Source organism: Ictalurus punctatus, chromosome 4 (genome assembly GCF_001660625.3).
Source record: "Ictalurus punctatus breed USDA103 chromosome 4, Coco_2.0, whole genome shotgun sequence".
Taxonomy (NCBI): Eukaryota; Metazoa; Chordata; class Actinopteri; order Siluriformes; family Ictaluridae; genus Ictalurus; species Ictalurus punctatus.
The window spans coordinates 9,023,645-9,044,755 of NC_071284.1; the positions used below are offsets into that span (position 1 = coordinate 9,023,645).

General features: G+C 38.8%; 1 protein-coding gene across 11 annotated transcripts in view; it reads left to right on the top strand.

Annotated features, from left to right (window-relative positions):
* Positions 1 to 21,111, top strand: part of tspan9a (tetraspanin 9a) — a 216,869-nt gene that overhangs the window by 190,477 nt on the left and 5,281 nt on the right. For all 11 annotated transcript variants that reach the window (XM_017466138.3, XM_053677907.1, XM_017466139.3 and 8 more), the window contains 5 exons: positions 3,639 to 3,830; positions 5,819 to 5,893; positions 13,964 to 14,065; positions 14,455 to 14,586; positions 18,000 to 18,083. In XM_017466138.3, coding sequence (XP_017321627.1) covers positions 3,639 to 3,830; positions 5,819 to 5,893; positions 13,964 to 14,065; positions 14,455 to 14,586; positions 18,000 to 18,083 — 585 coding nt within the window. The remainder of the gene's footprint in view (positions 1 to 3,638; positions 3,831 to 5,818; positions 5,894 to 13,963; positions 14,066 to 14,454; positions 14,587 to 17,999; positions 18,084 to 21,111) is intronic.

Sequence of the window (21,111 nt, forward strand, 5' to 3'; positions counted from 1 at the left end):
TGCAGGAAGGTTAAAGTGGCATTTCTCCTCAGGTGGCTGCATTGTGACAGCGCAGATTACTGAAGCAGTTGATAAGGCAGCTAGTAGACAGGCAATGAAGCCTTTTTATCTCTCTCTTGTGCTTTACTAGAGTCTTTAGCTTCAATTAAACTGACCTTGAGTGGAAAGAATAGCTCTCCTTATGCTCCATTTAGCCAGTCTGATTTACCCATCTTTCCTACACCTGTACTTCACTCTGTTGCCCACCTCTGCAGTCTCTTTGCATTCCTCTCACTTCTATGCTTTCTTTTTCTTTTCAGGAACAAACAGTTTTCTTTTGTGTTTGTTCTTGACTCTGTCATAACTCCATTCTTCACACTTAGCAAACATTAAGAGCCCAGTGATGGAGGAGAGACAGGAAGAGGAAGAACAAGAGCAGTTCTTCCTGCAGTATATGGACTTTGTGGATGTGGTTTTACTGCTAACTGCTCTCTTTACTATGTGTTGTAGTATTATTATTTTGCCTTCTTCTATTGTCGTCTGTCAGGTTTTCATAAATGCTCTTGATGGAATATGGTTTTCCATCTTTATGCTGTTGTTTAGATGAAGAAGCCTTTATTTGTCATTGCAGCGTACATTACAGTACATTACAGCACAGTGAAATGGGATGTTCAACAAGCACATATAGGTGTGAAGGTCAGGTGTCTGAATGCGTTTGGCCGTATAGCATATGAGGTCGTATGCATGTGAAAGCCATTTGTCATCTACCACCATGGAGAAAACCAAAAAGCTTTCAACACAGAAGAGGACCTGCATAAGTCAGGAAATAAATCAGGGTTATGGTAAATGGTCTGCACTTATATAGCTCTTTTTTCCAAAGCGCTTTACACTGTGTCTCACTCAGCCATTCACACACGCACTCACCCACCAATGGTAGCAGAGCTGCCATGCAAGGCACTAGCTTGCTATCGGGAGCTACTTGGGGTTCAGTGTCTTGCCCAAGGATACTTCGGCATGTGGAGTCATGTGGAATCGAACCACCAACCCTACGGTTAGTGGATAACCCGCTCTACCACCTGAGCCACAGGTTATGATAAACAAATGTCACATATACCCTGAAATAAACTTGACAATGTGGCATTAGTGATGCAATCACATTTTCATGCAAACCATCACAAACATACATAGACTCGTACTCTTATATTCGTAGAAGAGATTTTTTTTTGAGGAGTATGTGGTTGCCTTAAAATGGGGTCATGACGGACAGCCAGTAGCCAAATTCTTTATTATAGCCTGAGATCAGTGTTAATAAGTGTGCAAGAAGATAAGCTTGAGGATGATTAGTTCACTTAATCACTGAGTACACTGAGGCACATTTTGAGAAAAACCCAGGCAGATATGAATTCATTTTATTTGCCAAAGTTAGTTTGATCTTCATACTCCCAGTGATTCATTTAACTCAGCACTTATATTAAAACACCATTAAAGAAGTTAAAAAAACAAAAACAAATAGAGACTTAAGAGAACATAAAACAAGGACCAGATATAAAGAAGAACACAAGAAGAAAGTGAAAAAAACGGGCATCAAGTGAATGTGACAGTGTTGTATTATTAAGCTTGTCCAGAGAGACCTGAGCACACGGCACTCTGCAGTTTATTTTTCTATTTTTTACTTCTCTTTTTCACTCTCCCACCAGCAGGACTCATTAGAAAAGAACAAAATGTCCGTTAGGTCCCTATCACAACCTGCTACTAATGCACCATTATGGAGTTCTCGTCTTCCTGAACAAGTGTCATACAGCATTTACTCGATTCTTTTACTCTTATTTAATCTTTGCATTGCCCTGCTTACTCTGTCCCACTATGCTTTCTGTTCTGCGTCCATTTCTCTTTTTTTTCATCCTGTTTTTCTCCTTCTCACCTCCGCTCTTTTGCACTTGCTAATGCACTCTCGCTGTCCCGTCCTCTTCTACCCGGTCTTTCATAATGCCTCAGAGATTAGCAGGCTTTTCAATCAGACATGAGACTTTGGGAGATAAGTGTGGCATATTGCCCTGGATTTCTGATCTAAGGAGCTTGTGAATGAGCTGGTTGATGTTGATGGATGTGTTCTGACTGTTAAAAGGAAACGAAGGATGCCAGATCTGTAATTAATATAAATATTGTATGATTGCACGCTATAAGGAGTACAGGGTTTAGAAGAGGTAGAGACAACGCAAACATTACACAATCATTCATTTCTGGATTAATATACAGAGAAAGCAATCAAATTTGAGTGAGTGTGCATGTGCTCGGCATGTCAAACAGTTGAGAACTGATGAATGTTAGCAATGTAAACGTAAGGGTTGAGCTGGAGGTCTTGTGTAATTGCTGATGCACCCTGACTCTGTAGTTCATTGAAGGCCATGCTATTTCTCTTACTCGCAACCAAACTTGGTAAAGTGCTCCTTCACCAAACATAGCATCAGCACCCACTTTCAGCTGCCAAAGGTGAAATAACACAAAGGTTTTACTCTCTGATGCTGTGGGAAACTCAGCAGAAATCGATGATGACTAAAGGTGTTTGTTACACCATGCGTCAAACGAAGAGCTCTATTTAAGCTTAAGTGCACCGGTCACTGTTATGAAGAGGAGAGAACCTGCCAGCCCAATTACAGTGCTCGGGAAGCCTATATGTGGGCGCTATTACTTATTCATTGTGTCTGAAAGAGTTGGAAATCAGCGCGAGGGCTTGCCGATTAGCCTCAGCATGCTGTGGGTTTGTTAGCGTTTAACGATAATGTACTGTAATGCTCTGTTGAGCAGCGGTGAACTGAGACAGGCATGGCATCGATGTGATTTGCTGCATGGTGCCTGATTGTGTATCACTGCAGCATGGGATTTCTTATACACAAGGCAATTGTGATGGATATCATTCCATTAGCAGCCAGGGAAATGTCAGACGTCTCCGCCCTGCACGACTGGTTTGTTCGACACCATATCGTCTCTGTCTGTGTTACATCTGATTCACGGAAAAAACTAGTCCAGGATCAGCTAAAGCTGTCAGTCACTGGTTCCAGAAGCTAACACCTCCTTTTCCCACACATACATCTGTTGTCACCACACTCAGACTCCTATGTACTTACTCCATCCCTTAATATCTCTCAGTCTGTCTCTCTCTTGCTCTCAGTGACACACTTATACACACTTATCGCTTGTAAAAATGCTGGAGCTGGCTTGTCAGCATGTGCACATACGACAATGTTGGCAGACAGCTTTCCACTTCCCTAATAAATCCATTAGCACACAGCAAAAAGTTTTATTATCTGTGTCTGAGGTGAAATAGTATCTGAAGCCTCTCAGTTGCAGCAGAAACACATTCTGTACCGAATCCCAAGTTTAGCATGCTTTCGGCAGATCTGAAATCATTTTCATTACCTGTCTGGGGCTGTTGTGCAGGTGTAATGGAGTGAAAGGAGATGTCTCTGGATAGACATCAATTTTTAAAAGTTAGAAACAGACTAGAAGCAAATTCATGTTGAATCAGGATCTGTGATATGTTCATTTCCAAATATCACATTAATTTGATCATGTCAATCTCTCTCTCTCTCTCTCTCTCTCTCTCTCTCTCTCTCTCTCTCTCTCTCCCTCCCTCTCTCTGTCTCTCTCTACATATATAGTTGTGTGGCTGTGGTCTGCTGGGCGTAGGGATCTGGTTGGCAGTCTCTCAGGGCAGCTTTGCCACCTTCTCACCCTCCTTCCCCTCCCTCTCCGCTGCCAACCTTGTCATTGCTATAGGCGCCATCGTCATGGTGACCGGCTTCCTTGGTTGTCTGGGTGCCATCAAGGAAAACAAGTGCCTGCTCCTCAGTGTGAGTATATGTCTAACCCTATACACAGACACACACAACACTCTCTACCCTAATACACTCACCGTGTAACATGGAGAAAATTGCGCAGTATGTCATGTCTTTGTTAGGGATGTAACCACATATGAAGATGTTATTTTGAATGAAAAGGTTTATTCAAACAAACACAAATACAGATATCAATAGGATTTGCATTGTTTGTTTGGGTTTTTATTTTTATTTTATTGGTTGTCAGGTTCTTTCAGGTTGTTCACTGTTATTAAATGAACAATTTTCCCAGGCATTGTAATGAAATATTGCTAGCAGCATCACTGCATCCCAACTTCATAGCAGATTTGGATAGCATGTCCAACAAACCTTTCTGAGCTTTCGGAAACATAACAAACCCAAAACTAAAGTAAATCTGCTCAAATATTAGGCGGCCATTGATATAAATTCTAAACAACAGTTCTCCGATTTGAAAAAGACGTTATTTTAAAAGATAGTTAGATAGCATTTTGTCACATTAGATTGAAAAGTTGCCAGAAATTTCCACGGGGCATCTTGTTGAGGTCAATTATGAACTCGAGTGATGTAGCTGAGGTTCAGGAACTGTACACATTGAATAAATTTATGCATTGCAGATTGTTATTTGAATGAAAAATGACATCTTTTTTCCAGCAGCCTTTTTTCACAGTGTTTCCAGGGGCATAGTAGGAGTATTAAAATTTTATTTCTAATAAATAAATAATTCCAGTTTAGGCAGCAGCAACTTCTGATTTGAATTCAAATAAAAATACAGATGTATCACACACAGGGTCTGTGTGTGATTTACAATCCAGAAAACAACACTGGTCAGGATAATATTGTATTATAAGACATAAGACTTCAATCATGAGTACTTTTTTATGTTCTTGTTGTTGATGTAAATTTGAATTAGCTAACCTTTTAAGCAGCCAGCCAGCCAGCCACACATACCATCTGCAGGTGTGCAGTACTGACTGTAGCCCCTGTACCCTGTGTCTGGATTTTTCTGGGTGGAGGATCTTTTCTCAATCCAGCCGTTACATTGTTTAAGGTCCCAGCAACACTGCACCACCCATTGTGCACCATGCCAGTGTCACTGCTGTATCGAGAATGGTTTATCAGCCAAATAATACATTCAGTACTGGTGGTCCTTTCCATTATAGACAACAAATGAGATGTAGATAACACTGCAGTTCCCAAATCTCACCCTTTCTTCAATGGATAATCTCACATGTATACTATACTCCTGTACAAACTTTTGCTGTAATCATAGATAATATGATGCTCTTTTTGAACATCATTTCACAGTGATGTTCATTCTGAGCACCTGATAATATGGACAATGATGACCTGGACAACGAGAGGAAAAAACTAACTGGTATATCACTGTATAGTCATGAAGGTTTCAGGGAAGAATAGAAGATTAGAGCTAGCGCTGGAGCTAAGTCACTTTGCTTCCTTTAATGTACTGAATTTCAGTGTTCAACTAGAGGCAAATCACATCTTTAGATCCATTTGTGCATCTTATTTGACATATGACAAAAAAAGCCAAACAGAAAAGTGACACAGTCACGAATCCAATTTATTTCAGTCATTAACTAGTACACGCACAGGCAAATTAGCATTTTCCTTCAACAGTGTCTGTGGAATGTGGTAAACCAATCAAGTTAACTGGTCAGTGCAAAAATTCAGTAAACAAACATTTTACAGGCATCCAGCTGGGCTAAAGCTGCTGCTTGCATGCCCTCGACCGGCCATGATCAGCAGAATGATGAATAAGAAGTGAATCAAGCTCCCCGAGTTAATACTTACTGCCTGGCAGCCTCATCTTGTGTAGAAGACTTTGTAAATATTTAGCAGAAAGAGAGTGAGGGGGAGTCAGTGTGTGTGTTTAGAAGATGATTCATTTAAGTAGAACTTCCATTTGAACTGCCCTCCTTGTTTCTCTCAAACTAAGTGATTCATCTCTGTTTTTCTGCTTGCAGTTCTTCATTGTCTTGCTGATTATTTTGCTGGCCGAGCTGATTTTGCTCATCCTCTTCTTCACATTCTCCGACAAGGTACGTTCCTGTACTGAATTCCTATACAGCATTCCTCTCATAAACCAGTGAGGTCCAGAGTCTCACACATAAGAACTCACAGTCTGTCTGAGCATCTTCAGATTAGTGTCGCTCAGCCTGTTGCTCCAGTTGTCCGCCAAGCTTCCCGACCTCATCTGTTCTTTCATTTCTGAGTTTGGGAACCTTCAGGATTTCATGCCCTAAATAATTTTCAAAGGTCGAAGATCAGCTGCTGAATGCAACATAATCCTGACCAGTTGGTGTTGAGTAATTGGAGTTAAGATGTCTCTTAGAGCATACAGGTGTAGTTTCATGTGAATTTTTGTTTTCAGTACTCTAATGACTAAGCACATAAGAGCTGGAATTTACAGGGCAGCACTTTCCGACCTTTTGACATCAAGATTGCTCATGGATTACTCTCTAGATGAAGCCGTAAGTGTCACACAACATATGCTTGTATGCACTTCACTGAAGTGTACTAGTCTCCCGGTAGCTATTTTTTAATGGAATCTTATTGTTGAGACCAGTTTTGTCTCACACGCTATGAGATACAGGGAAAGTGTTGGATCTGCTAAAGGCCATCTGGGAGGTTATTGTTCACTCAACCCACCATCCCGGCTAAAGTAATTCACTTACCCACAATCCATTTAGAGATGGGGATGTGTTTGTCTCTGAGGCATGCTCTGTAAGTGGGAAATACTGTATACCCCACAGCCTTATCTCTGCTTATAAGTCATTAGGAACTTTATAGTTGCACTGCTCTGCTTCAGCAGACTCTTGGTTGGGTTTTTTTTTCAATAGGAGTTGGACAAAACATTCTAAAGCAACGCCACTTAATTGTACTTGGGTGGCAAATGTGCATTAATAACAGAGTGCTGTATAGTGATGTATTCACTATCGAATTTAAAATTTCAACATCTGTGGAAACGTTGAATTATTATATTTATTATCATCATTCTTCTTAGCCAGAGCTCCCTGCAAGTAACAATGAAAATAAGATAGGATCTATTTTCATAAATCACTTCAACATGTTTGCAAAATATACACAACCTCTGGGTTTTTTTACACAAGACATTGGCAAGTATAAGCAAGATAACACCAGCTGAAATGTCCTGATATCAGGAAATTACAACCTTGATGGAGGAAACACAGCTGGGCTTTGTGTCACTATGTTACTTGCCTCTCTGCCTCTGATCTGTTAGATGTTTTGTCTCTTTGTAGCTTTAAAGTTACATCTTTAACTGTGTAACTACACTCACTAAGACTTTATTAGGAATGTCTGTACACCTCCTCATTTATGCAATTATTTAATAGAATCATGCAGAAAGAGGTCAAGAGCGTCAGATAATGTTCATATCAACCATCAGATTGGGGGAAAATATGATCTCAGTGATTTTGACCATGGAATGTTTGTTGGTGCCAGACAGGCTGCTTTGAGTATTTCTATAACTGCTGATCTACTGGGATTTTCACACACAACAGTCTCTAGAATGGTGTAATAAAGAAAAAAACAGCCACCGTGTGGCAATTCTGCAGATGGAAACACCTTGTTGATGACAGAAGTCAACAGACAATTACCAGACTGGTTTGAGTTGACAGAAAGGCTACAGTAACTCAGATAACCACTTTCTACAATTGTGGTGAGCAGAATGCACAGAATGCACATCACATGGAACCTTGAGTTGGATGACCATGTGGATCCCTTCATGGCCACAATTTGCCCATCTTCTAATGGCTACTTCCAGCATGATAATGCACCAGGTCACAAAGCAAAAGTCATCTCAATCCGGTTTCGTGAATAAGACAATGAGTACAGTGTTCTTCAGTGGCCTTCTCAGTCACCAGACCTGAATCCTGTAGAACACCTTTGGGATGTGGTAGAACGGGAGATTCACAGCATGAAAGTGCACCTGAAAAATCTGCAGGAATTGCGTGATGCAATCATATCAACATGGACCAGAATCTCAAAAGAATGTTTCCAACATCTTGTGGAATCCATGCCACAAAGACCTGAGGCTGTTTTGAGAGCAAAGGGAGACCATACCCAGTATTAATATACTGTTCCTAAGTGCTCCATGTGTGTATATCTTTCTGTGTGTGTGTTTGTGTGTGTGTGTGTATTGTGCATCACTATAGCCGTACAGCATCACATCAAGATCGAGTAAATGAATAGCAATTCAGAATGCCTCAGTGAAGATTATGTTCATATCTTGCTCTCAACATAATGAAAGTGAACATGATAACCATGCGTCTTTCATTTTATTAGCTTTTAAATGCCACACTAAGCCATATTCCCACAAACACCATTCATGCTTTATCGCTCATGTCACTCACTGATATGATGTCGGACTCTGGCTAGGAAGATCATGATAGATAAGATAACCAGAGAATGTCATAGTAGACATTCTGGAAGGACTCGTGAATGCATTTATTTCTCCCCGGTCCATTCAGAGGTTTAGCTCTAGCCTCTTTCTCCAGCCATCCGAGATATTTTTAATTCATGCTACCATTTGCCATCCAAATCACAAGCCATTTATTTATAATTATGGCTGAGATGAAGCTAAACTGGCAGCATATAAAAAGCCATTAATAGGAATAATCGATTCCATGATCCACACTTTCAAACCAAAGTGCTGATTGTTTAATTAGGACTGCTTTACTTTGTAATTACAGCCCATCAGGACTGTCAAAAGAGCTGGAGGCAACCAGGCGACTGACAATTAGAGTCCCATCTTGTTTATGCTTTCATGGCTGTTTTTCAGTAGTGCGGTAAAGACACAGGTACAGTTGGACCTGACACTACTAAACACACTCTCTGTGGATTACAGTGTGATATTACACGCACACACACCCACATGCCAATGTGACCCTGTGGCGACCCGCCATCTGACTGCAGCAGATGGTGGAGGCTAGGCACCAGATTAGAGCATCCATCTTTACGCCTGTGACCTCGTTCCAGCATTCATGGCACTGCACCCTGGCCAAATGAAGCCATATTAGCTGATTTTAGGGGAAACATGCTAGGGTGGCACTTTCTGCCACAGGCCTGCAGACAGATGAGTCATATTACCTGTGCAGTTCTCATACGGCTGTTAGCCCAGAATGGCGCAGGGGTAATGCGTGGGTTAGCAACCCTGTTTAGACACTAATGGTGTGCCGTTAATTTAGAGAAAGCAACTGAATTTCAGAACATGTAGCCTGCTCGGGTATATAAACGCATAATATTATGTGACTCCTCAGCAGGTGCTATGTAATAGATATCATGTCTTACGTTAATAAGAGCAGAGAACTTAGTACTATATTTTGTGTAAGTTTACAGTTTTGTGGACTCAGTGCACCATGCTTTTTGTCAGCGGATTTCTTGTATCTCCAATTCAGAAAGGATTCTGCGAGATGACTGCTCATGCACTCTTGGGAAGCACATATTGGCTGTGTGCTCGTGTTTGTCTGGACAGACGGAAAATAAGTGCTGGAAAATATCAGCAACGAGGTCCTGAGCCAATTAAATGATATGCCTGATGCTGGCCAAAAATCTGCAAAGTCATGCCATTAGAATAGGGTATTGCTTATCATGCATTATGTAGACTGTGGTCAGATGAGGGAGCAGCATCTGAGCCTCAGAGCTCCTCACAGTGTCTCAGTATAGTGAGGAAATCAACATAACAGCAGTGCCTTACTAGAGTGGAAATTAGAGTCCAGCGCTGTAGAAGAGAGACATGCTGCGACAGCCAAGGGTGTATTTTGGAGCAGGCACTTTGGTGGAAAAATGTATGAAAAATAAAGAAATTAAATCAAAGTTGTTTTTAGATCCTTTTGCAAGTGATGCTGACCTTTGCTTTACAGATATTTCCTCATTTGTTCTGAATACTTAAGAATATAGCTAGGAGCTATTCTGGGCTTGTTTTATGTTTGTTTTTTGTTTTTTTCCAACATAGACATATTCCTTACAATCTGCTAATTGCCTGGACATCTTCGTACATCATTTCTACTGTGTGGGTTATTTTAGCATATTTGAGCAAATTGGAAACTGATGCTTTGCTTTATTGTTCTTAATCATCTTCAATTATTCATTCATTTATATTATTCATGTATTTTCTGTTTCTTTCTCTTGCATGACTGATTAGGTGAAGCCTTTCAAAGGTACTCATTTCTATATGAAAAATAATGCAATGTTTTTGTTTTAGTTACAGGCATTAAACTTCAATGCATTTTTTTTAAGGCGTGCTGTCTCAGCTCGCAGTATACCTTCTCCACCATCATGAAACTTCAAATAGCCACTAAGTAATATAACAAGTTGAACCAATCGCATAATTCGACTACCAGACCCGACCATAGATTGCTTTCAGACACGGTGACATAAATGAAACCATGATAACAGTTTTCAAGTGGAACAGTAACTAGTGTTCTGGACCACACTGGGGTTCAGTAACAGCTTTCACACTTGACCAAACATGTTGAACTTTTAGAGCAAATGGATGTGAGTCTGAAAAAGAAAGCGAATGAGAAAAGGCTTTGACATTGAACTGTTTTGATTTATTGATTTTTTGTGTGTGTGATCTTAAGTAGCATAATACGGAATATTAATTTTACGTACCATAATATGGTACATAGATAACTTCCTTATATTGTATGTAAGGATTTTTGTTTTTATTTGAATCCTCTTCATACTTACCAGAGTACATTCACTGAGTCTGCAGACAGTTAGAGCTTGCTGTGACAGATTTTTTCTTATACTCACAAAGCCACACCTCATTTTCACTCCAGCCATACGATCAAGGCACTAGTAAGAGACTAATGATATTTCACACTAGCTACAGGTGGCATGTGTGACAAGCCTGACATTAGCTTTAATTAAGAGCAGATAGAGACATTGTATCAGGCCAGGCCCTACTGACCGGCATGAAAAACAAATCAGACTGTCCAAGCACTGCTCAACAAACTCCAACATCTGCAAGCCTGTGTCCAAACTTTACCATGAGAAATGAAGACAAAGCAAACACACAACAATCACAAGCAGGTGTCTCCTCCAACCCACACACTTGTCTGGACTTCATTTAGAGTGTGTACTCAAGTTCAGTTTCAACTGGAAAGACTTTGTTTAAACATTACCAGAGGTCAAGCAAATAAACTCTTAATGATCAATGCATTTGTTCAAGTCAATAAATGAAGCAATAAATGAACTCTAATTGAAGGAGATGTATTGATCTTCCTAAATGGATCTAGAGAAATAGGTTCCCTGTCTTTGCTAGTGCAGTTCACCACCATGCTTACATTCACACCACAATCTCATGTTGACAGGATGCCAACACTGCTAATTCAATCTCTGCCGAAAGCTGAAGAGTCCTGATTTATATTTCATTACAGCAACGTTTCATTTCTTAAATCAGAAGGAGGGCATTGATTTTCTATAACAGCACAGTTCTGACAGAAGTTCTGGCTGAAACGTAAATTATATGTTTATGTTAATGCTCGAGTTCTAATATGTAATCAAAAGGCTAATAATAAACGGGTTTTAAAATTGTTGTTGTTTAAAAAGAATGTATAAACATTGATTATAGAGGTGTTTTCTTTTAGTAGACATTTATGAAAGTGTCAGCATTTGTAACAGTAAGTTTAGTGACAGGAGAATCTTAAGGACAAAGGAGTTTGTTCTTTTTCTGGTTTGTCAGTAGAACAGACTGAATATTTCTGCCTTATTAACTTCAAGAGAGAGACATTTAAAAAAAAAAAAGCATGATGTGTCATTCTTTAATAGATGAAATATTATAATTAATGGCAAATAGCTGTGGTATAAGCAGAATATAAACACTTCAGTCTGTGCTGTTGTGAGAAAATAATCCACTTTATGGTGATAACCGCAAATCCAGATTATTTTTGTATAACAGCATGGTCCGTCATGTGCTATTCCTTACTTTTTAAAGCATGTCAGAACCAGTAACATGCGTCTAGTAAAAGAAGAACACAACAGGACATGCTGTTGAAATGTTGATTACTTTCAAATAACAGCTGAGTTTTATTCCTCATCCTTCCAGGGCATTCTTTTTTTCAGGTTTTTTTTCGTGTGTGATTGTTGCGGCTGAAAATGTTTGACTTGCTACTGCTTTTTCAAACTTTGCTATGTAACTTGCAGACTATTTTTGTGCCTTTTTTTGAGGAAATTTACTTGAATTTGGCGAAATTGCAACTGCACAAAATTGTTTTGCACGGTCTTTTGCAGTGATGTTTGTTGGTAAATGAGCAGTAGACTAGTTGAGGGAACAAACACGCTCAACTCCAATATTTACCAAATCTTTGGGTGCGAGTCAAGTAAAACTGAGTAGAAATTAACAAAAAACGCACTCTCAAGGGTATGTTCTATTACTTTTTAATGGAAGTAGACTATAAACAAGACAAACATGTTTGCAAGCTCCTCTGAATATTGCTGAGTTTGCTTGAGGGACTGTTTTTTTTTTGTTTGTTTGTTTTTTTTAGCTATTAAGGAATATTGATTCAGTTTTTAACAGTTTATACTTACAGTTAATGTCGTGAACCATCTTTGAAAAAAAAGTTTCTGGTATCACTTAATGTTACTGCAGCTATAAACAGTAGTTCCTCTACTTTTAGTTCCTCTAAAAGCTCTGACTGTTACAAAGTGCTGATACTGGAGACTGTTTCCAAAAATGGCTATTGATGTAATTTACTCTATTTACTGTATGTGTAACTCGGGCATATACTGAAAGTTCCTGCGTAAGATGCTACTATAGAAATGATAATGTATTTGATGGGGCAACTGTGGCTTAGGTGGGAGAGCGGGTTGTCCACTAATCGTAGGGTTGGAGGTTTGATCCCCGGCCCACATGACTCCACATGCTGAAGTGTCCTTGGGCAAGACACTGAACCCCAAGTTGCTCCCGATGGCATGTTAGCACCTTGCATCACAGCTCTGCTACCATTGGTGTGTGAGTGTGTGTGTGAATGAGACACAGTGTCAAGCACGTTTTACCATGATTAAGTGCATTAATATAAACTTTGCCAGACATTTGGCCCTATTGTCTGAGCTGTGCCCTTGTAGAAAATTAAGCCGTACCTTCTGACTAATCAGAATTGAGAATTCACTATGGTTCACTTCACTGCCGTGTTGCAGCATGTTTTTCACCAATATGACACTATAAGTATAATCTTCATGGCTCCAGGCTAATTGTAAATAGGCCGTATTAGAGCAGAGTGATTGCGCAGTGCACGCTGGGGTAATTGGGTCGCCTCTGTTCAGTTGTGTAGCAGAAGTTATTATCATGCATTTTAGGCCAGCACCACTATTCAGAACTGCTGTGAGTGCATTTACAGTGTTCTCTGACAAATATGAGCAAGGTGTGTGTGTGTGTGTTTGTGTGAAAAAGAGAGAGAGACTGTGTAGGCTGTTCTTCTCTAACACTGTATAATGAGAATAAGAATTGTCTGAGGTTTTGAGGTCTTTCTATGGGAGAGATTGTTGATGTGTCTCCTCCTCTTATTTTTCTCTCACCTCACGCAGAATCAGGTTTGATGGAGCCTGCAGGGTTCACAGGGAGCCAATACACAGCATAAAAACACCAAAATATCTTCTCTTAAACAGTGTTCCTCCTCTCAGAGAGCTCTTTTATCATTACTCTTGACTGATTATCATTGTTGACTATCCGCATCACATCAGCAATTCCGTTAATCAGTAACCTCATTTTACATCATAATTTGTTTTGAGATTTAAGGGGGATTTGCTATTTGTACGCAAACTCATTTGTAATGCCACTGATTAATGATGATGATATTAAATATGTTAAGTAGGTCAATGCGGGTGCTATAGTAGTAGGAAAAGCTTGTGCTAAGAGCATTAATAGTCATTATTTGTCACTCTGAAATGAAATTATATATAATATATATTTCTCCAAACATAACGCTTCTCATTTAAACCAAAAATTCTATTTTGGTCTCATCCATCCACAAAATATTTTTCACAAACTTTCAAACACCACTGTATATGCCAAAGGTGTTTTGCTTTCTAGTACAAACTGTAGGGAGAATGATGGATGTTTATTCCTGGCCTCATTGCTGTTTTAGGTCAGTGAGAATGCCAAGCAGGATCTGAAAGACGGCCTGTCTCTGTACTACTCAGAAAACAACGTTGGTCTGAAGAACGCCTGGAATATCATCCAAGCTGAGGTACACATTCACATTAAACTCCTGATCTGTAGCATCAGTATATGATGTCTCCAAGCAAAGATTTGTCACATTGTGCGCTTTCTTTAATCCTCTTGACAAAATAGCTTGGAATTGATTTCAGTAAAGGCACCTAAAAGCACGAAATGGTTCTGTGCATTTGAATTTCAAAAGACCAGTCACAAACCACTGCCAGCTTCTGACAACTGTTGATTCATGATTTTTTTTTTTGTAGCAAGTGACTGATAGAGACTAGATGAAGTGAGAAATTGCTGGGTAAGACAGAAGAAACAGTGGAGAACTGAAGGCAGGCTTTCAGTCCTTTTTTTCCTCCTTTCCATCAGCTGAATAATGTTGACTTTGTGCTGTATGTCTTTCTCTGCATTGCACAGTGGAATTGCTGTGGTGTGACTGGGTTTACAGACTGGCACGAGGCTCTGAAAGAGAAGGTGGTACCTGACCGCTGCTGCCAAGAACACTATCAGGACTGCGGCCGCAACGTCACCAACGAGTTCTGGAAGCGGGTGAGTGGCCAAAAGATGGTACGAAACAGGAATGTGTGTGGGATAATGTGGGTGTAAAACATGGGTTATTTGTATTGCCAAATACCAAAGCTTAGTTTTATAGTGAGAATAATTTAATTGTGCCTTAATTGGGTGATGATAACACACCATCATTTTGTTATGTGTTATGAACAGCAAGAGCCAGTATACTTGCCAGTCTTTCCTGATTAGTTCAAAATCAAGCTACAGCCACATAATTCCAGCTATAAAGCTGTGGCAAACAATTTTCTGTAATTTTCTGCTTATCTGAGTTTTTACTGCAGGATTGTGTTCAAATGAACTATGAGAATGCTCATACAAGCAGATAAATATATAAAGGATACAAAGCAGTGTCATTTTAAGACTAACATGATGATGATCCGTAAACACGGCACTCATTAAAACAGACTTTTCTAAATTGGTTCTTTTAATGGTTAATTGCCTGTCGACTTATTTTTCTAATAATCTTCTTACCATTTCTGATTCTGCCAAAATTTCACTGTGTTTTAAATGGAAAAATGTCAACAACGTTACAATTAATTTGATCTTGTTGTTGAGCTGATTAATAATCCTGTTGCCTCTGTGTGATAGTAAGCAGTTAAAACCATTTCAGTGTGCTGCTTCTGTATGGCTGCGGTAGGGACGCAGCAGTCAAATCCACACAAACCACCTCATTTTCACTGCTATCCACATGTGCCATGCCTCTAGTGCCATGCCTCTAGTACAAAATACACCAATACATCGCTCATGACTCACAGCTTGTGTAAGAACAAAAGCTTTGTGGACGGTCCACTCTGTCATTTCTACACACTTTTCTAGCACAAAGGCTGCTCATGAGTTCATGTTGGCAGGGAGCAATTTTCTGATAAGGCAGAAAACAGACCCTTTTGTAGTGTTTTATCTTTAAAATGTAATTTTGGAATATACAGTATGCTGTAGGGCAAAGACGCCTTCAAGATAATGAAAATAAATGTTGCTAGATTAAAAATAAAAATAAAAATAAAAAATACCATAATGAGCAGTAAATAGTAGTAAATGAAACAAAGTCAATATTTGGTGTGACAGAAAAATAAAATATGTAGTCTCAGATACAGTTTGTGCCGTTTTATAAGGAAATAAGCTGTAAGTTTTATTGAGAGTCTTGCAGAACCAGCCACGGCTCTTCTGGAGGCTTTGACCCTCGCTATTGCTTCTGATTTTTGCAGCAAAACCCAGCAGCCTTTATTGTGTTTTTGTTGTCTGAACAGTGGCCTCTTACGTAATATGCTGCTTTCTTTACTGACATAAAAACATTTTTCTGTAACATTTAATTTTGTGCTATAAAACTAATGTTTGGGAATCTAAAATGTTTTTTTTGTACTGACTCGATAATGTAGACGTCATAAAATAAAATTCTAAAAAAAAGTTTGTAGTAAAATAATGAGGGTGCCTAAAACTTTTGCACAGTAATGTACATTTCCTGACACTACCATTGTGAAATGCTTATTAACTAACAGATTGTTAGAGTCAAAAGGGCTTTATTAACTTTTGAAACCCTGTTGCCTAGGATTTAAGGGACAAAGCATTTCACCAGAGGGACAAACAGAAGAATCCTCAAGGATGACGATTTTGTTCTAATGTAATACTTATGTTAGAGATTGTATGCATTGATTGAGTATTTTTCATGAAGCCAATAAGTTGGGAGAGTATGTGCTAGATAGAGAAGCTGGAGATGGGTGATCTTACACTTAACTTCAAACAGATTCATTTGGAGTGCACTTTGCTATAAACACTATGAAGAAATTTTAAGTGGCACGCTGAGTACATAAACAAATAAAAGGCTTCTGGTTACTCAGCCAGTCTTCAAAGTCTTGTCTCAAGCTGCAGCCCATTCTACAAACATAAGGGAGCAGCTTCAGCTTTGGTGGCTCGGCTTATTTGCATTTAGTGTGGTGGGAAGGATTTGGAAAGCAGAGTGGTTAAAAAGATGCTTTCCGACCCCCTGTTAAGGCAGCTTTTTCTCAGAATATTAATTGAGCACTGTATCTCGTGTGAAACTGGCAGAGATTCTGTGCTCTGACAATCGCTGGTGTTTCCTCAGCTGTTCTCCAGGGAATCAACATCAGCGTTTTGATTTTTCAGTCCATTTGAAAGAGCACACTTGGGAGTGGATTAAGATTGAAGGAATGCATCAGCAAACAAATACGTGGTCTAGAATATTAACGTTGGTGTGACACGTATATACGAAACATGAATAGACAGTTTTGAAGGATATGGTGTGTAAATGAAGAATTTATTCATTGATTCAGCTACAGCATGAAATGAGATTTTGGTTGTTTTGCTCTTATTTTGGGCTCGAAACATTTGTATTAATGAATGAAGGGAAATGAAATGCAGAGATTGGTAAAAGCTTCCTTTCATGTCAGAGCAGCTCTAAAAAGCTGGCTGCTTTTTAATCCCTTCTATTAGAAAACAGACAAAGGGCAATTACATTTATATGTGTAGGTGTGATTTAAAATTTTCAGGATACCACACAGGATACCTCAAGTCCTTTAACTCTGGGACTTTATACATTGCATCACAAAAAAACCATAATGAACTTTACTTTACTTTCACACTATCTGCTGTTACCCAGATGAGGATGGGTTCCCTTCTCTGTCTGGTTCCTCTCGAGGTTTCTTCCTCTTAACATCTTAGGGAGTTTTTCCTTGCCACTGTCACCACCGGCGTGCTCAATTGGGATAAATTCACACATTTAAAATCTGTATCCCGTGTTTATATATTTCTGTAAAGCTGCTTTGAGACAATGACCGTTGTAAAAAGCGCTATACAAATAAAATTGAATTGAATTGAATTGAAAGTCACTGTGTGACAAATCTGGCTTTTCTTTTTCTATTACTCTCTCTGTCCACTATATCCAAGTATGTCACACAGCCAGTGAATTTGTATTGTATTTCAACTATGGTGGTCGGTCACCACATTTACTAGCTCGCACTTCAGATGGAATAGACGAGCTCTTCCAATTGATCAATTCAGACTCAGAACAAGAGCTTAGAGTTTTCAGCGGTTACATATGGCATGCATATTTTCCGTGCTCATGCAGTCACAGAATCAGAGCCAAACTAAGAAATGATTTATTGCACAAGCATTGCAGATGTCATTATAAAGTGATGATATGTTAAGTCAGTATTCCTTGATCAGTGAAAAACTGTTAATTAAATAAGCACCATTTGCTTATCTACTCTTATAGCGCTATAAATTCATGCTGCAGGGTGTTCAAACGAACTAGAGAATGCTCAAACTAGCAGATCAATATATGGATGATGCGCAACAGCAGCATGCTATGTTGTAAAATGCCTATATGTTTATGAGTTTATTCTAAAAGTCGATATTGTGCATGTGTGTGTTTCCTGCAGGGTTGCTTTGAGAAAGTGGAGCAGTGGCTGGATGATAACAAGCACCTGCTCGGCACTATTGCCATGTGTTTCTTGGTTGTCCAGGTAATATTATTTGTTGCAGTAAGTGTGTGTGTGTATTTGTAAACATGTTTGTGCGTCTCTGTGCACATGTGTATGTGTGTGTTTCTGTCTCCATTTCGCTGTGTGCCAGGTTGGAATAATGAGTGTGGTCAGTGCCCATTGCCTGACTCCGCTGTGCTCAAATATTGATGTCTAAGAAGCAGTTGCACACTCAGCAGAAAACAGTGTTTTAAGTGTGTGTTTGTGTGTGTCCAGACCATAGGGAGTCATCCACATTTGTCATATCATATGTTTATGTTCTATTGTCTGTCAGATATAACATCTTGTTAAGGTATAGTAAAGTATAGGAGGTGTTAGGAGTGCATATTCTGGAGTGGCTCAACCTCACTTTTAACTCCTGTAAAATACACTGTCACATTTATCTGCATAAATCTTAACTTCAGTTATTTTTAAAACCCGCTGGACACTAATCACATTTTATACACGCAGGAATCACATTTTACAATCACTGTCCACTTTAATAAGAACACCTGTGCATCTGCTCATTTCTGCAGTTTGCAATCAGCCAGTCATGTGGCAGCAGCACAATGCATAAACTCATGCAGATACATGTCAAGAGCTTCAAGTAATGTTCACATCAAACATCAGAATGGGGAAAAATGGGATCTCAGTAACTTTAACCGTGGCATGGTTGTTGGTGTCAGATGGGCTGGTTTGAGTTTTTCAGAAATTGCTGATCTCCTGAGATTTTCATACACAGTGAATGTACACTCAGGAATCTTATTTTATATGCTCAGTAATGACATACACTCAGTAATTGTGTCTTATCCATTCAAGAATCACACCTTATACGCTCACCTGTCACAGCTTGTACGCTCAGCAACCACAGCTTATACGCTCAGCAATCACAGCTTGTATGCTCAGCAATCACAGCTTATACGCTCAGCAACCACAGCTTGTATGTTCAGAAACCACAGCTTGTACGCTCAGCAACCACAGCTTGTACGCTCAGCAACCACAGTTTATATGCTCAGTAATCACAGTTTATACGTTCAGCAACCACAGCTTGTATGTTCAGCAATCACAGTTTATATGCTCAGCAGCCACAGCTTATACACTCAGCAACCACAGCTTAAGCACTCAGTAATCACAGTTTATACGCTCAGCAATCACATCTTATACACTGGATAGTGTCATTTTATTCATTTAGTAATCACATCTTATACACTGAATAGTGTAATTTTATACATTCAGTAATCACATCTTATACACCCAGTAATAATGTTATATACCCAGTAATTGCATATTATACATTCAAGAATCACAGCTTATACGCTCAGCCATCACAGTTTATATGCTCAGCAATAACATCTTTTACGCTCAGCAACCGCAGATTATATGCTCAGTAATCACAGTTTATACACTCAATAATCACAGTTTATACGCTCAGTAATCACAGCTTATTACGCGCAGTAATCGCATATTATACGCTCAATAATCACAGTTTATATGCTTATTAATCACAGCTTATACACTCAGTAGTCGCATATTATACGCTCAATAATCACAGTTTATATGCTTATTAATCAGTTTATATGCTCAGTAATAACATCTTTTAAATTCATTAATCACAGTTTTAACGCTCATTAATCACAGCTTATTATGCTCATTAATCGCATATTATACACTCAGTAATCACAGTTTATACGCTTATTAATTGCAGCTTATACGCTCAGTAATCACAGCTTATACGCTCATTAATCACAGTTTATTAATCACAATTTATACGCTCATTCATCGCATATTATACACTCAGTAATCACAGCTTATTCGCTCCATAATCACATCTTATTCGCTCAGTAATTACAGTTTATACTCTCTGTAATCACATCTTTTACGCTCATTAATCACAGTTTATATGCTCAGTAATCACAGTTTATACGCTCAGTAATTACAGTTTATACTCTCTGTAATCACATCTTTTACGCTCATTAATCACAGTTTATATGCTCAGTAATCAAAGCTTATACGCTCGGTAACCACATCTTTTACTCTCAGTGATCACAGCGTATATGCTCTGTAATCACATCTTTTACGCTCATTAATCACAGCGTATATGCTCATTAATCACAGCATTTATGCTCATTAATCACATCTTTTACACTCATTAATCACATCTTATACGCTCATTAATCACAGCTTATACACTCAGTAATCACAGCTTATACACTCATTAATCACAGCTTATACACTCAGTAATCACAGCTTATACACTCATTAATCACAGCTTATACGCTCATTAATCACAGCTTATACACTCAGTAATCACAGTTTATACGCTCATTAATCTCATATTATACACTCAGTAATCACATCTTTTACGCTTAGTATTCACAGTTTATATACCCAGTAATCACATCTTTTACGCTTAGTAATCACACCTTATACGCTCAGAAATCACATCTTATACTCTCAGTAATCACATCTTTTACGCTCATTAATCACAGCTTATATGCTCAGTAATCAGCTATATGCTCATTAATAGCATTTTATAGACTTAGTAATCACAGCTTATATGCCCAGTAATAACATCATTTACTCTTTGTAATCACAGCTTACACACTCGTTAATCAAATCTTATACACTGGACAGTGTCATTTTATACATTCAGTAATCACATCTTATACACCCAGTGATCACATCGAATACACTTAGTAATTACGTCATATACAGTCAGTATTCACATCTTATATACTTGTTAATCACGTCTTATATTCTCAAAAATCACATCCTATACATTCAGAAATCACATCTTATTAAAGACAACTTGACACTGCATGAATCACTTTGACATTTCTGTAGTGGTAGCAATTTTAAAGCACCACACATCTAAGGTTTGATGTAGTGTACATTGCCTGTTGAAGTTCTGAAAAATCACTGACCTCAAGTCAGAACACTTTTCTTAATGTTTGGTTTAATTTTTCCTGTATTTTGACAGCTGTCAATAAAATACTTGTTCAGTGTGAAATGTCTATATCTGTGGCAGCCC